The sequence below is a fragment of the Sturnus vulgaris genome, chromosome 2, assembly GCF_052056855.1.
Source record: "Sturnus vulgaris isolate bStuVul1 chromosome 2, bStuVul1.hap1, whole genome shotgun sequence".
In the NCBI taxonomy this organism is placed as follows: domain Eukaryota; kingdom Metazoa; phylum Chordata; class Aves; order Passeriformes; family Sturnidae; genus Sturnus; species Sturnus vulgaris.
Genome location: NC_142244.1, coordinates 541,029 through 557,446, shown reverse-complemented (window position 1 = coordinate 557,446; position 16,418 = coordinate 541,029). Strand labels below are relative to the sequence as shown.

At 37.9% G+C, this 16,418-nt stretch overlaps 1 protein-coding gene across 26 annotated transcripts in view; it reads left to right on the top strand.

Annotated features, from left to right (window-relative positions):
* ABI3BP (ABI family member 3 binding protein) overlaps positions 1-16,418 on the top strand; it is a 131,821-nt gene that overhangs the window by 57,935 nt on the left and 57,468 nt on the right. For 17 of the 26 annotated variants that reach the window (XM_088155976.1, XM_088155943.1, XM_088156021.1 and 14 more), the window contains 12 exons: positions 852-926; positions 2,232-2,291; positions 2,660-2,725; positions 4,328-4,402; positions 6,273-6,338; positions 6,860-6,934; positions 11,188-11,250; positions 12,251-12,310; positions 12,679-12,744; positions 13,678-13,752; positions 14,770-14,844; positions 15,803-15,877. In XM_088155976.1, the coding sequence (XP_088012102.1) occupies positions 852-926; positions 2,232-2,291; positions 2,660-2,725; positions 4,328-4,402; positions 6,273-6,338; positions 6,860-6,934; positions 11,188-11,250; positions 12,251-12,310; positions 12,679-12,744; positions 13,678-13,752; positions 14,770-14,844; positions 15,803-15,877 (831 nt within the window). The remainder of the gene's footprint in view (positions 1-851; positions 927-2,231; positions 2,292-2,659; positions 2,726-4,327; positions 4,403-6,272; positions 6,339-6,859; positions 6,935-11,187; positions 11,251-12,250; positions 12,311-12,678; positions 12,745-13,677; positions 13,753-14,769; positions 14,845-15,802; positions 15,878-16,418) is intronic. The other 9 variants (XM_088155965.1, XM_088155960.1, XM_088155949.1 and 6 more) reach the window with 8 other exon arrangements.

The following is a 16,418-nucleotide window of genomic DNA, read 5'->3' as shown; positions in this document are numbered from 1 at the left end:
TAATTTTAAAATAAATAAGTAAAACTAATAAATGCTTTACAGAGTAGTCTCTCCAGCTGATGTTCCTTCTTAATTTACTTACATGAAATTATTTCTCAGATTTTGTTAGGTTTTGTTTGGTTGGTTTTTTAACAGCAGCTAGAGATACTACTGATTTGGAAATAGCCATGCCTATAATTACTACAGAGCTTCAGCTGTTAGAATGGCATGGGGTAAAATTGATAATTTGACTTCATTATAGTTTCAAATATTTTGTTTTCTTTTTTTTTATCCTTGCTGCTATTTTTGGAAGCTTTGAATTGCTTTAGTTATCACCATCACAGTAATTCATTATTACTTAACACTTACTACTGTTGTTAACTAGATTCTCATCTGTGCTCATTATTCATCTTTGTAGATGGAGCATCAGAGGCAAAGAGGAGAGTTCCCATTAGTTGACTGTGCTTGGTTTTCTCATTATTAATATTCCCAGAATAGCTTCTAAGCTATACTTAGTTTTGGGTTGGTTTTTTTCTTGTGCTGAGAGAACTTAATTGTGAGAGTGAATAAAAAAACTTAGACATATTTCTGTGTAACGTTTTGTAAAAAGGCAGGCCCTCTGACTACTCTCTGGATCCAAAGGTGTTTTCTTACTATCTGCCATGCATTATGTGCTCTTTAAAAGATTTCTCATTAGTATGAATAATTAGGTCATCATGGATTTCCACACTAGCCCAACAGAGTAATGCCCAGCTGACTTGGAAACAATTTTCCCTGTGCTTCCATTTTAACAAGTGGAAGTTTGCCAAGTCTTGAGTTATTCAGGTAGCTCTGAGGCAATTAAGCCTTTTAACACAATATTATCTTTCCAGATTTAGGTGAAAAGAAGCCTCTTTCTTCAAGATTCACAACATCTGGCATGCCAAAAATGCCACCAATCTCAGCTGGTAATGATATTTATCTTCTCTGTAGCTCTCCTCACATCTATGGAGTCTCTCAAAAGACACAGCAATGCTTTCCTAAATGGAGGGTTTATTCTGACTTGCTCTGTATCAAGCTGGAGAGACACAAACTAGTTGCATCTGCTGTAATGTTTGAGACATTTAGAATGAAATATTTCAATGATAAGGTTGGTTGTTTTTTTTTTACTTTGGTAAAAAATTAGCTTGTCCAAGTTTTCTTGGGAGGGATTGTATAGATGGATATATATATAAATATGTGGAGGGCCATTATTAGGAAAGGTTCAATAAGTGTTAATATGTCAAATTTGTTCCTTTTGCTCTTTGGAAAAGCTCCTCCACAGGCAGAAAAAGATTTATCTACTTTTCTTAAGCAGGTGCAAATACTTTGGTTAGTGAGTCATTGAATATTGCTAGAAAAGGATGAAGTCCAAGAGATCTGAATGGAATTACCAGTTTTTGGAACCATTTCCGAAAACTGGTAATATCAAAATATCCCAGAGGAATCACTCAACACTATTTCCTTATTGCCATCAGCTTCATCCAAGGGCATGTTTGCACACTGTCACAAGTCTTGCCTGCCTTGAACCTGAAACCAAGCCCAAAGCAATGGGCAAATATGCACAGTGCTAGTGAGTACCCATAGTCTAGACTGGACACTGGTTTATATATTAGGTTGTGCATTATCCCTGTGCAAAATTAGGATAACAGGATCTCTGAGGAGATCAGTAAAGTGACTTGTTCTTCAGTGTGCAGAGATGTTGAGTTGTACAAGTGTAAGTTGTAAGATGTGCTAGAATTCTCTGGAAAATGTGCCTTTTTTCACTTGCTTGCAATCTTTTAGGTAAAGAGAGAGAAATTCTCAACACTGTTTTATTAGTGCCAGGAACAGTAATTTCTGACTCATAGAATGAAGGATTTCATTGATTGTAGAGAAAAGTGAGATCAGATCTTGAATTTTAAATACATAGGTGTTATTCTTAGTTGCCATGTTACCTCTACAAGAACTGTTAAGAATCTGTCAAGGAAATGTAAGGAGAGGTTTGGTGAATTGGATATTTTGTCATTCTCCTGCTGATGTAGAGCCATTTAGCTACTGAGGCTCAGGGAGCATTGTGTTAGTTGCAACCACAGCAAGACACTTGACTGTGGGTTTGAGTCACAGGGCACTGCCGGGAAAGGGCACGTGTGGCCCTAAACACAGACACGTGTGGGGCTGTGAGCTGGTGCTGCTTGTACTGCTGTGGCAAGGCTGAGTGAATATCTCAAGATCATTTCTGTGTCTGACCGTAGCAACCAAGAGACCAGAGCTGGAATTGACCTCGTCTGCTTCACGGGAAACCACAAGGATGGGTAAATAGCCAGTGATTCCCTCCTTCACTGCTTACTCTGGCAATGCTCTTCTCTGCAGGGATGAGCCTGTTCAGATGTGCTGCTGTCCCAGAGAGTGGGCCAGTGATGTGGCTGCACCCTTATGGCTCCTTACTAAAGGTTATTCTGCCTGTTCATGTGCTGGGGAACCATTTCTAGGTTTCCTCTCATGCCTTGGCTACCAATGCCAGTTGAAAGGCAGCATGGGGCCACCACGGGGAGTGAAGCTGTGACATGGTAGCCTGGCCCAAGCAGGGCCACTTCCCCTTCTTTATAGCTCTGTCTTGATGTGACCTGTGTGACAGCAGCCTGTGTGAGGACCTCAAGGTGGTTTCTGTGTTTGATCTTAGCTACTCGAAGACCAAGGCCGAAGTCCACCACTCCTTCCCCCCTGGCAACTCAACAAACTGTGATGGGTAACTAGCAACAGCCTTCTTTTCCCATTGTCTCCCATCTCTTTCACTTCCCATCACACAGCTCCCACCTCAAACCACCTGGCATCCTTGTCATCTTCCATGGAGGGGATGAAGACTTGTTGGTGCAGCTTGGCTTGCCAAAGCACTCGCCACACTGGTTCTGCAATTCCGTTGTTTGAGCCCCTGCTTTTCCCATGGCTGATGAGCATTTTCTGCAGGAAGCATGTGACATTCTGCAGAGAGACCACGTTGTTGCACCTGGCCTTCAGCTCCATTGCCCTGCTTTTTCTGTGTTTGGGTAGTGGGTCTTGCTTTCTCTGATGCATTCAAACATAGCAGTGTCCCTAAGAGGCAAACCCAGCTGGGCTGGCACAAGAACACAGCACAATTGTCCAGCTGCCCTCCAAACCTTCCTTGGGCGAGGCTGCACCTCTATGTTGCCTCACCACTGACTTTCAAGTTGTCTGGTTTTCTTCTACTTGAGCCTTTACATTGCCAGCACCTGGAGTGGGAATGCTCTGCCCTGCTGCTGCTTTTGAGGCCATTTTATGTTTTTTTAAATCAATACTTCATTTCAGCTTTTGGTGAATATTGGGATGGTTCTTCATGGTTTAAGGTATTGGCAGCCAATGGTACTAATAATATTTCTTGCAGATCTAACAACAATGCGAGGTAGCAGCATCCTTGATATATTGTTGTGCTTTTAGCCAACCTGTTACTTCTCTTGGGCCTAGATTGGAATAAACCTTCAGTGTAGATATAAATGGGGCCATACATGCAAACCATATTTAGTTCAGGCATTGGTTATGGCACCTGGTGACAGTGGTGGAGATGCTTGTGGCAACAGCTTCTTTCGCACTGGCAGATGTGCAAGACCAGTCCTGTGTCCTTGCAATATTTCACGGCCCATAGGGTAACAAAGTATTATGTGAGCAGGCTGGTGTGCCTAAAATCTGAAGTTGAGTGCAAGTTAAAAATATAATGAACAGTACCAAGTGACTTGGCACTTTTGTCTGGAGCAGTCTTGCTTTTATATCAACTGAGATATTTCACACACTTCAGGATCTTTTCCAGGGAATTTACATTCCCTACTTTGCATTACTTGAAGTAAGTTTCTGAGCTTTCTTGTTTTTACAGAAATCACATACTTGTAATTATAACAGGGCATATAAATTTGGCTGGGCGAAGGATATTAGTTTCTGTTTCCCTGCCCGGTGATGTTGTTTGAATCACTTTTTATGTTCTTTTATTTTTGCCAATTTTTTTAAATTGGATTTTTTCCAGTATCTTCATCTCATAAATTTGCTTTCTCCTTGACTCGTCTTGGCCAGTGTTCTTGTACTTTTTCAATCTTGCATTCCTTCTAACCACATGGGAATTTTTTCCCATATTCCTTGTGTCATTCTGTTTAATTTTTGAGTTATATTTGTGTGGTTTTGCACATATTAACCTCTTTCTTTTTAAAATTCTGCTTATATTGCAGAATGTATTTTTTCTGCTCTTTATTGTTTGTACTCTAAACTGTTGAGTCCATGGCTGCAGGTGATGCCATGGTGTGACATTTCATGTATTTTTTAAATAATAAGCCACCATTTTTTCCAGCCTCCCATGACTTTCTTCATGTTATTTCCACTCCCCAAACTTCTACATCTGCAAAAATGTCAGAGCGAGAGACTGGTAAATGACATTTATTTTACTACCTATCTTTGATTTTTCTTGATATTCAAGTTGTACGGTTCTGATGTCTGTTATATATCCTGTATTTTTAATGTTCCCTCCAGCGGTCTTTCATTTGATCATTATGGCTTCGTGTTATTTGTAGTAATTACTCGTGTATAATTAGCAGTTCTAGCCTCAAGTAAGTGATCCTGATACCACCTGACTCTTTTAGGCTAGTATTGTATTACTGAAGGGTTCTGACATGGTCAGTGGGGCAGAATTTAGCACTTAAGAGGAAACTCTCAGGCTTTGATCAATTTTGGGATATCAGCATAACAGTTATCCTTTGCAGGGGGAATGTTTTTCTTTACCTAGTAGGCATCTTTTAAAGAGATTAATTGGTTGGACTTTGGTTCCCTGTTATAAAAAGTCTCTAATATTTAAAAGCATGCAGCAGGACAGCATTTTGATGCCAGAAGTTATTTTTACACTTACTTCTGCTAATAATTTATTATTTCCCTCCATGTATTCATGAAGAATATAGGTTTTCGTACACAATTTATGAATTTGTATTTGAGCATGAGATTTTCTCAGAATATAGTCATAAAAAATAATGGAAGGTTGCTTCTCATCCTTGGTTCTGCTCATGCTGGCATGATTTAACAAGTGACATTTTATTACATCAGTGTATCAAACATCACTCTCTTTCTGGGGACCAATCAAATAGGATTGGGTAAATGAATACTGACATAGTTTGTCATCTGAAAATTAAGTAATTACACTACATACACTGTTTGTGTTTTCTCTAGTCTTACTTGGTTAGAGTTTGGTCAGTATTCTTGTAGCCTCTCTTCACAGATAAATTTAGAATAGCTTTTATCTATTGCAGAATTCACACTGAACACAAACATGATACAGCTGTGCTAATACTCAGTGGGTGGTGCTGACAATTATCTTGCCTCTGCATGATTTTTGTTTTCTTTTGAAGTTGAAAACTCTATTTATCCAAGGTCACTTCTATCTTCATTAGACAGAAAACTTTCAGCAGTTTATCTGGCATGACTTTGCTGTTGTCTGCACCATTGTTCTCACCAAGTTACCACAGCCTACTCTTGATTTAAAGAACTGGGCTACTTAGATTACTTATTATTTGGCCTTACACTTCAATAAATCACGATTGTTCTTAAAGCTAAGAGTACCACTCCTCACTCTTTTCATATAATACCACCCATAGAAATGTTTCTTTCATGCTCTAGGCTGCATAATTTCCTTAATGGAAATGATGGTCTTAGGGCCTGATAGAACCTGATTTTTCTTTTTTTTCATTTGTGTTTTTGTTAATGGATTGTCAGAAAAAACATACTGATGTTTTTAAGCCATTTTCTGGTGAAGGATGGTCTGTCTCAAAAATCCTACTTCTCTCAAAGTAGCTTTGTGGCAGTTGCAGGGAAAATCTGATTCTTGGCCAAAATATGAATTTGTAGGAAAATGTTTTGATACCACCTGTGTGAAAATTGTGTGCATGTTCTATCAAAATAATATTGGGCATTTCCCGCTCCTGATTTAAAAGACTTGCCTGGCACATCCAAACAAAAGTGTAGGGGAGAAGGGGTTTGCTGTCAGCAGTTGCTATTGGATAGAATTTTAAAATCAGATGCAGATGGCTGGCCTAGTAGCTAATGCCTAAAAATAGATGTTATGTATCCAAAAGAAAAAATTATCCCATGAGACAAAAATGAAGTAGGCTACTGCAAATATCAATTAGAAGTGTTTATAAAGAAATCTAAAATAAATTTATGTCCCTTGGACCTGCTAACGGCTGAAGATCACCTTATCTAAAGGCTGATTTCACTTGCTGTTTCAAGATTATTTTCATATTTGATCTTAGCTACCCAAGGATCAGGCCTGAAAATCACTTCTCATCCCACCATGGAAACCAGAGGGAGCACGATAGGTAAATAGCTCATAATTCCATTAGCCTGTCCACTGCTTTCCATCCCTTCCAGCAGCTGTGGGGAGTGCCAGGGCTCATTCAGACACATAGCTTTGAAGACTGCTTTGATTCTGGGCTTTCTCCCCACACTCCACCCCCCACCTCTGCTCAACTCAGCCCTTTCTGTGCAATCCTAGCTGGAAGATAATTCCCCACAGTGACTGAATAACAATCCACAAATAGATCTCTGCTAGCTTATGTTGCCTCTAGGATTCTCCTGGTAGCTGCAATGTTCTTTCAAAGAATAAGTACTTTCAAAAAGAGGCCAGTGAGAAGGCCTCACATGAGCTGCTGGAACTGACCCTTCTTCACCTCAAACCAGCTTCAGTGTTCATGTAACACCTAATTTCTCAGTTGATCTTTGCAGCTGCTGTCACCTTGCTTGATCTCACATCAATGTTGTCTTGAACTGCCCAACAGCTACTGGCCAAATACTGTGGATCTGAAGCCAGTTCTAATTTTAACTCCAGATTTTCTTTCAGCTTTTGATGAAAATCAGCACATTTCTTCAAGATCTGAAACGTCTGGCATCCAAGAAATGCTGTCAGCTGTACCTGGTAATACTTGAAAAATGTGATTTGAATAGAAATTACCTCAGAGCTTTTGATAAAAAAATTGGTATAATGTTAGTTAAATTTAATATGACTTAAAATAGCTTCAGAACTATCACAATTAAGTTGCCCTCTCAAATACCAGACTAATTTAGGGAATTTTGCATGAAATAATAAATAATCTCTTCTAATTTTGGCCTGTATTCCTGGTATATTTATAAGTCTGAATTGCTGTGTTTGGTGTTAATAGACATGTCATTACATGAAGTAGAGTTCTCTTTTTAAGTTGCAATACTGCAGAGGGGTAGAGTGAAAGGTAATATAACTTTTGTTTAAATCTCTGAATGAAACCATTCCAAGTTGAAACTGTTGAGTAAGTCCCATAGAAATAGCAGGAACAATAGCAATTAACATATAGGATTCAAAATGGTGGAGAATAGGCCCTTAAATACTTTAATTTGAATATATTGAAAGCAGTGATTAAGTTAGACATTTTGCTGTGAGAAAGTGAGACTGCATAGGCACAAGGCTGATAGAAACAAAAATGTGCAATGTCACGTGTATTGCTGTATTGAGTAGAACTTTGTAAATAAAAAACACAGCATTGTAATTAAAGCAAACATTTGCAGCAAATTGCTCTTGACCAGACACTTCCATGGTAGAGCTGATGCTCCCAAACACCCTTGAAAGCTGTTATACCAGACCCCAGTGAAGTTGAACTGGTGGATTGATGGTATTTTATAGGCATTTAAGTTAATTACACCTAATAATATGTAATAATCTATATAGTTTTCCTGTTCTTCCTTGTCAATATTTATCCTTTAGGCTTCTTCTCCTCCCTCAATTCATAAAATAAGCTAACTTACCAATAATTTAGAAAATGGGACGCTGAACAAATGCAGTTTTATACATGCTCAAGGTTCTGTTTCATTTAGTGTCCCTGGAAGAAGAAATATTTAATTTCCATTCAATAATGACAATTTCCTCCAAATTATATTTCAAGTTGTTACCAAAACTCCCTTGCAGCAAAGCGTAGTTTAGGTTTAACTTCAATCTCATTGCCACTTGGTGCCTTTTTTCTGCTGTGAACACATTTTCTTCTAAGTCTAAATGGCCAGCCTGTTAAAGGACAGGTTTTTTACCTTTTGCACCAACTTGTATGAATTTCTTCTTTCTATTGGTGTAATTTAAACTCCAGAAAGTGTAGAAGATTCTTAGGAGCTCTGTCTAGCATCAGATACTGGATCTTCTTGTCACCAGATTGGGCCACATGTCTTTCTCTTTATGCACATAGTACAGAAAGGACTTTGAAGGGGCCAGTATCTTGCTTGTGTTTGCAGTGACATCATCTTGAACAACACAGCTTGTGTGTTTGCTATCCCAGCAACAGATTCCTCTGCACTTTAAATCCAGATTTTCTGTGCAGCTCTTAATGAAATGCAGACAGTTTCACAATTCCCATCGAAAGCATCTGGAGTCACGGAAATACCATCAGCTTAGTCTGGTATTGACATTTCTTGCAAACTTGAGTGTTCTTGAATAATCAGAAAAGTTCCCAGGGTGCTTTTGGTGAAATGTTGATTTTGGGGATAAGAACAACTGCAAGATTAGAATCCTGCATTGGGTACTATTTTTGTTTAAGATAATATCTATGATGTTTAAAATATTGGATTTTGATCTTCTTTCCAAATTCTGAGTTCACTTTTACAGTACTAATTGCTAGTATTGCCCATGATTGCCACTGACCAATTATGTATTACTTAATGTAATAGAACTTTACCATGAGGTACTGTGGGGCTTGTAACCAACCTTTAATTTCTCTACTATATCCAGTGTATTATGATACAAATAGCTGTTGTATTACTTCAAGTAATATCCTTTTTTATTTTCTATTTTCTTTGTTATTACTAAAATGCATTTCTGTGGTTATTGGTATTTAAAACATTGTCCTAATTTTGCAGTGTTGGAGGCAAAGTGTGATGTGTGCAGGAAATTCTCTTTGTGGATTTATCTTCTCTAAATATTGTTCATGTTCAGTTGTGGTTTTAAAATAACTTAATAGTTGTTCAAGCTGTAAATCCTGAAGTTGCATAGAATAGTCAAACATATTTCTCATTAAGGAGGACTCTCCAACTATGACAAAAATCATTTTAGGGAGATTAAAGGTAGCACAGTGACCATTGCAAACCCAAGTTCGGGGTTAGGGTTTTTTTTAAACAGCTTGAGACCTGATTTTCTAGATATATCTAGGAAAAAAATTATTTAGGCAGATAAAGGTTTGTCAGCTTTCTGCATGTTTCCTAAATGATCAAGCCAATGTCTTTCATATTTTCTTCCTCTATAGGACAAATTTAATGCTGAACACAAGAACTCTCCTTTTTTCTCTTGGTATACTCTGAATCCTGTCTTCTACTGCAGACCTCTATAGATATTTGTAAATGTTCTATAATATCCCCTTGTGCACTAACAAGTAGGTACTTCCTTTTATATTTGCCATCTTAACAGTTATGTTGAACACTTCTTTAAACCAGTGATAGGCAAGGAGAAGACATTCAGAAAATATATTTGTCAAATACTTATTATTCCCATTTTTCAGCAAAGAAAATGAAGATGGAGAAGACAGTAAGTAGCCCTGTGCCACAGAGAAGTGTGTAGTCACATGAAAGGGAGACATTTCTGAAACTCTTTCAATCCACCTGTCAATCTACCGTACAAACTTTTGATGGCATTTTTGAAAGATTTTATTTGCTAATACTGGAGGAGTCTAACAGAATTCTTTCAGAACAAGAACTCCATGTTTGATGTTATCTTTGTTGGTCACGCAGATTTGTTCTTTTCTGCTTTTTCTGTACTGTGTTCTTGCAAGTGTGGTGACGGTTTCCAAACTTTGATTCCATTTTATGAGATAAACTGTTTGATTGTCATCTCTTTGGTTAGGAATTTGCTCCGTGCTTTTATGAGAAACTTTTTTTCTTTTTCAGTAATTCTTAGACAAGAGAGGGATTTTTATAGTGATCTTTGCGTTCTCTGTTGTCATTTGCATATCTGTTGACTAGTTACTGTGCAGTAAATGTGACTCTTCATGTAGTTTATCCTTGTCTTCCAGTGTCAATATGAGATTCTGTCTGTTCAAAGTACTTCACACCTGTTCAGAATGAAAACTTGCAAATTCATCAAGCTATTCTATTTAGATCTATATAGATTTTGGTTAAGAAGCACTTGGTTTTCTCCTACCAGTGTGCCCAGCTCTTGACAGAAATCATTAATTCACCTTTGTGCATTTTTCAGTGGAGAATCTATTGTTTATTTTTTTTTTTTTCAGGCATATATTAGTTTAGACCCAAAGTTCATATTTGTAAGTGTGGTAAAGTACATAATAATGAGAGCTAGTTAATAGTTTTTCAGATTAAATGTAAGGTGGGCAGTATCTTTGATGCAAACAAAAGTTCTGGCTGTATATTCATTGACTAGTTTTCGATTTATGGTTGGAAATATTTAATGCCTGAAAAAGGATTTTGGAATGTGTCATTTACTCTACAGCTCTGGAGCATCATGACTGCCACTGTTGTGCAGTGGGAGTAGTGTTTAGCTATGGGCTGGGGGTTTGTGGTAATACCTAGTGACTATAAATTGATGTAGAATTTATTTGGTAGAAAGAGTATACATGAGAAACCGCAATTTAAATATTGGCTTACTTGGATGTGATTAAAGTAAAGCTTTAATATGCATAGAGAGACTGCCATAACATCTCAAGATAGTTTCCATCTCTAATCTTAGCTCTCCCAAGACCAGTTCTGAGGCCACATCTTTTCCTATCCTGAAAAACACGAGGACAGTGATGGATAAACAGTGATTCCATCCCAATTTTTGTCATTTCACAATACTTAAATAAGAAAAACTCTGTTTTAAAATTTAGTCCAAGTATTTCAATTCTTTTACTGAGAGCAGCAATGCCAAATATTTCAGCAAGATGGTCAGTCATTTATGTAAATGATGACATAATTATTAGGCTTCTCTTTTACTCTTCCTCATTTTCTGCTCTACAGGCTTAGTTCACTAAAAGATTAACTGTCTGTATACTGCACTAACTGAACAAAGTCCCCCTGATTTTGAAGTGGAATAACCTTTTAATGAATGCAAATAGTTATGTGAAAGAGCTGAGTGTAATATGGACTTTAATCACACATTTCTGTACTAACACAGCTTTAAAAATAAAGTTCATCTCTATTTCTGAAGGCGGTTTTCTGGTTTAATCTTAGTTACTCAGAGACCAAAGCTGAAATCTACTTCTCCTTACCTTGCAAGCCAAAGAACAGGGGAAGGTAAAAAGATATTTTTTTTTCTTTTTCCGTGCCATCATTTGACATAATTTTCATCTGCTTTGAGCAATATCTGTGGTTTGCTAATGCAGCGTAAAACACTTGCCATACTAATGATGTGATTACGATGTTTGAACATATGCTTTTTTCCATCACTTGAAAAGTCAGTTTTGAAGGGACCAGTGACAAAAAGAATTCATCACAGAACTCCTTTGTTTGCAGTTGTTATTTTGAAAATCCTTTCTAGAATGGAATATTCCAATATGGCAGAAACATAGTTTTGTGTCTTCTTACTAGATGTGGATTTGTTATCATACAGAACGGTTTTTTATCTTTTTGAAAGAGAATTAAAGTTCAAACTTGATGAATAGGCATGTTAATCATTGGCTTAGAGACTAACTGTAAGGAAGAATGGCAATTATATTTCCCAGGGAATTGCAAGGCCTTTTATATGAATGATGAGAGCTTATGTATTCTGCTATATGTAAAAACAATAATAGTGAAAACAGTAAGAAAATACTTATTTGCAGAAATTATTGAATTTTTAAGAAAACTTGGAGTTATGACTGAATACTGATAGCACAATATGCAGTATATTTCTTCATGCTAGAAAATTAGTGATTAGTATTTACAGTTGCTTGCATTGAGACATATCCAGCACATGTCATCCTGAATTTTGAGTTCTAAGATGAGTCTTGGCTCATGCTCTGTCTGTAATTCCTATTGGTTTTGCATCTATCAAGGAACTGTAGTTTGGTGAATTGGATATTTTGTCATTCTCCTGCTGATGTAGAGCCATTTAGCTACTGAGGCTCAGGGAGCATTGTGTTAGTTGCAACCACAGCAAGACACTTGACTGTGGGTTTGAGTCACAGGGCACTGCCGGGAAAGGGCACGTGTGGCCCTAAACACAGACACGTGTGGGGCTGTGAGCTGGTGCTGCTTGTACTGCTGTGGCAAGGCTGAGTGAATATCTCAAGATCATTTCTGTGTCTGACCGTAGCAACCAAGAGACCAGAGCTGGAATTGACCTCGTCTGCTTCACGGGAAACCACAAGGATGGGTAAATAGCCAGTGATTCCCTCCTTCACTGCTTACTCTGGCAATGCTCTTCTCTGCAGGGATGAGCCTGTTCAGATGTGCTGCTGTCCCAGAGAGTGGGCCAGTGATGTGGCTGCACCCTTATGGCTCCTTACTAAAGGTTATTCTGCCTGTTCATGTGCTGGGGAACCATTTCTAGGTTTCCTCTCATGCCTTGGCTACCAATGCCAGTTGAAAGGCAGCATGGGGCCACCACGGGGAGTGAAGCTGTGACATGGTAGCCTGGCCCAAGCAGGGCCACTTCCCCTTCTTTATAGCTCTGTCTTGATGTGACCTGTGTGACAGCAGCCTGTGTGAGGACCTCAAGGTGGTTTCTGTGTTTGATCTTAGCTACTCGAAGACCAAGGCCGAAGTCCACCACTCCTTCCCCCCTGGCAACTCAACAAACTGTGATGGGTAACTAGCAACAGCCTTCTTTTCCCATTGTCTCCCATCTCTTTCACTTCCCATCACACAGCTCCCACCTCAAACCACCTGGCATCCTTGTCATCTTCCATGGAGGGGATGAAGACTTGTTGGTGCAGCTTGGCTTGCCAAAGCACTCGCCACACTGGTTCTGCAATTCCGTTGTTTGAGCCCCTGCTTTTCCCATGGCTGATGAGCATTTTCTGCAGGAAGCATGTGACATTCTGCAGAGAGACCACGTTGTTGCACCTGGCCTTCAGCTCCATTGCCCTGCTTTTTCTGTGTTTGGGTAGTGGGTCTTGCTTTCTCTGATGCATTCAAACATAGCAGTGTCCCTAAGAGGCAAACCCAGCTGGGCTGGCACAAGAGGACACGCCTTTCCATTGCCATCACCTGGAAGTGGGAATGCCCTGCTGCTGCTTTTGAGGCCATGTTAGGGTTTTAACATCTGAACCTCATTTCAGCTTTAGGTGAATCATAGGATATTTAAGACACTGGCTGCCTCTGTTAGTAATGGTTGTTTTTGCAATTCTGGTAATGATGCCAGATGGGAATTGTCCCAAGAGATTTTGTTGTGCTTTTAGCCAACCTGCTACTTCTCCTGGGCCTAGATTTCAGTAAAGTTGAAGTGTAGAGATGAAAGGGGCCACATGTGCACTGCCCTATTTAATTCTGGCATTGGCTATGGCAATTCCACTTCTCTTATAATGTGATCTCTTTGTCATATTTCTTCTAGCAGCTTCATCATTTTCCTCATCAGTGCATTTTCACACATTTGCATTAGGAAATCCATGGCATGTCCATTTGAGATGTTTTCCTTTCCCAAATCTCTAGTTTCTCAGTAAAGTCTTGAAATCTATTCAGTCTATATGTTCAGGTGATGCCAAAAAATGTTTTGTTTTGGTTTTCTTTTTCTTCTTCCAGCTTCACTGGACTCTAATGATATTAGTTTCCTGTCCCAAACTTCTGCATCTGCAGAAATATCAAAAACAGAGACTGGTAAATTGTATTTATGATACTTCCATTGCTTAGTATTTGGTTTTGCATCAAGGATGTTATAGGCTGTTTGCTCTGATTGCTTGGTGTCTGAAGCAGAATTTTGTTTGCAGTGTTTGATCGGCTCTAAAATTACATAGTGATATTTTGTGGTATAGGATCAAATACAAATGAAACCACAGGAATTAATGGGTTTTGTGTGGTTTTAAGATGTTGAATAGATTAGGACTAATAGGACCAATAGCTAGATGGGATCATTATCAGTTATAAAGATGTTCTTGACTGGGGCATTTCACCCCAGGGGATATTCTGTTAGCTGTATGGTACACATTATTTTGCAGTTTTCTCTATTCATAAGACTTTTTTTCAGGCTTTGTTGCTATTTCACCGTGAAATTTTTACTGCTGGGTTCATAGGTATTCAAGAACATAGTTGTATTCATTGCAAAGGTATGAATTTGCAAGAGATAAGAAGGAAAATTATCCTAAACCTGAAAGTCAATATTTCAACAGTTTAGTGTTAGATTTTCTGACTTAGTCTGTCCCTTCAATATATCACAGAAGTTGTGTTAATTTTATTATATTAATTAGATAAAATACCACAAATAACAAATTGCATGATGTTAAAACCCATAAGTCAAAATACTGGCTTTTGCTGTATTGAAACATGCTAAGCTTTGGCAATAGAAATACTTGGTTGTACAAATTCATATTTGCATGTATTTAAAGCACATAGGTCTCTGTCTATGGGTGCAGGTGAAAACAAAAGCTCGGTTTTTTCATGCTACATGGGCACAGCTCAGTTGACTCCTGTTGATGAATCTTCTTTTATGAAGACTGCAGTTCCTGTCAGGGTGTGTCTATTAGGTGCATGTGACATCTTCAAAACTTTGAAGTTTTGTTACTTTGATGTAGTGGTGTTGGCATCTTACAAAGCAGAGTAAAGAAATTTTTCTTTTTCTGATTTTTACCCACCTTGCTATCAATATCATATCTCTGGGATATTTACATTTTTCCACAGTTACAAGTACAGCTGACCTGGAAAAATCTATGCCTCCACTTTCCAGAACTCCTCATGTGCTAACAACAACTGAGGGTAATAGTAATGCATTAGCTTTTCAGTTAAACTCCTTTTTGGTGTAGTTTAAAACAGACTTTTCTGGGACAGCCTTTTTTGAATTTTTATTAATCCTAGCTATTTTGATCATCTTCCATGTTGTTTTCTGTGTGAGTCATGATCATTGGAAGCATCCTTTTTTACATGACAACTTGTGCTTTCTGCTTTTTCTGCTGAGAAACTCACCTGGTAGTGTTCCTGATCTCACATTCATTTCTCAAAAAGCTTCTAGGGCTATTTTGAGATATACTTACATGAAGGAAACCTAGTTTAATGCTACTAAAAATGGTTTAATACTATTAAATCTTAATAAGAATTCTGAAATTACTTGTTGTTTTCTTATAAACCTGATTGTTATATGTCAAGCTAGAACACATGGTTTTATACCAAATATTGTCTTGCCAGCATAGGAAGCTCCTTTCTTACTATTTTCTTTGCTGTTTTTTTAAATTTTACCCTTGTTTCTAATGTGTGAAAATATTGTATGATATTAAAAGTCAATGAAAAATATTGATACAAAGCGCTGCAGAGAACTAAGGCTGGTGCTTTTTTTCATGGAATGAACTTGCAGTGCTTTTTACCTTTTATAGTTTGGGGGGGGCAGTGGGAATTGAGTTCTTTATCTTTGTAATTGTGGTATTAGAAATTTTTATCTTTGTATTTTCTGAGTCGCTTTAAGCTATGTGGACTATGTGATCCAAAGCAATATTAGCTTTGGTTGGCTGACAGTTTAGTTTTAGTTCTCACTTTAACCACTACCTTCAACTCATGCTCTAAGCCAATACTGCTCCATTCCGGAGGTAAGGTGTGCTTATGGTGAAGTGCAAATTAGGTGTGCTATAACATATCACATGTTTTGGTTGTTTTTCTATGACCAAAAAAAAAGCTGTATGTAGAATTAATAATCATAGATAACGTGACATGGTTTTTTTTATAGTTTTCAGTGGTACTCAGCCTGTTCTTTCAAGTCCTGTGGCACCTAGTAAGCCTGAAATAGCAGAAGTTGGACCAGGTACAATAATCTCTACCTAGTTCTTCATTCAGTAGCTCAAGTCATGCTCTAAAACTCAGCTGAAATTAATACACTGCTGTTATTTTCAGTGCACATTTGGATTAGCTCCTAACAGCTGATTTCAAATTTATATTGCTGCTAATGGTTGAACTTGGTGTTGTCTCACAGTTATAATGCATATGGCAACTCAGTCACAGGATTCAGTATGTTGAAAAATATGCCATATAGATAATTGAGAAAACAGTATTTGTAGAGTAGTTCTGATGAAAACACTGTGATATGAACTGTAGGATGCATTTTATTGTTGTAGCATCACTAAAAATGTTAACATTAGCGCATCCTTAACAGCATGAAATTGGTTAACAGTCACAGACACTCAGTAGTTTTGGACTGAAACCACAGTTGGATCTGTTGTCAGGTTTCTATTCCAAATTCTATTTTTTAATGTGTGACTAATTGGTTGTTCAACATGTCCTCTTCATTAAATATCTACATTGTACAGAGTACCATCTCCCTTAAGTATTGAACCAAAATTCAAAAT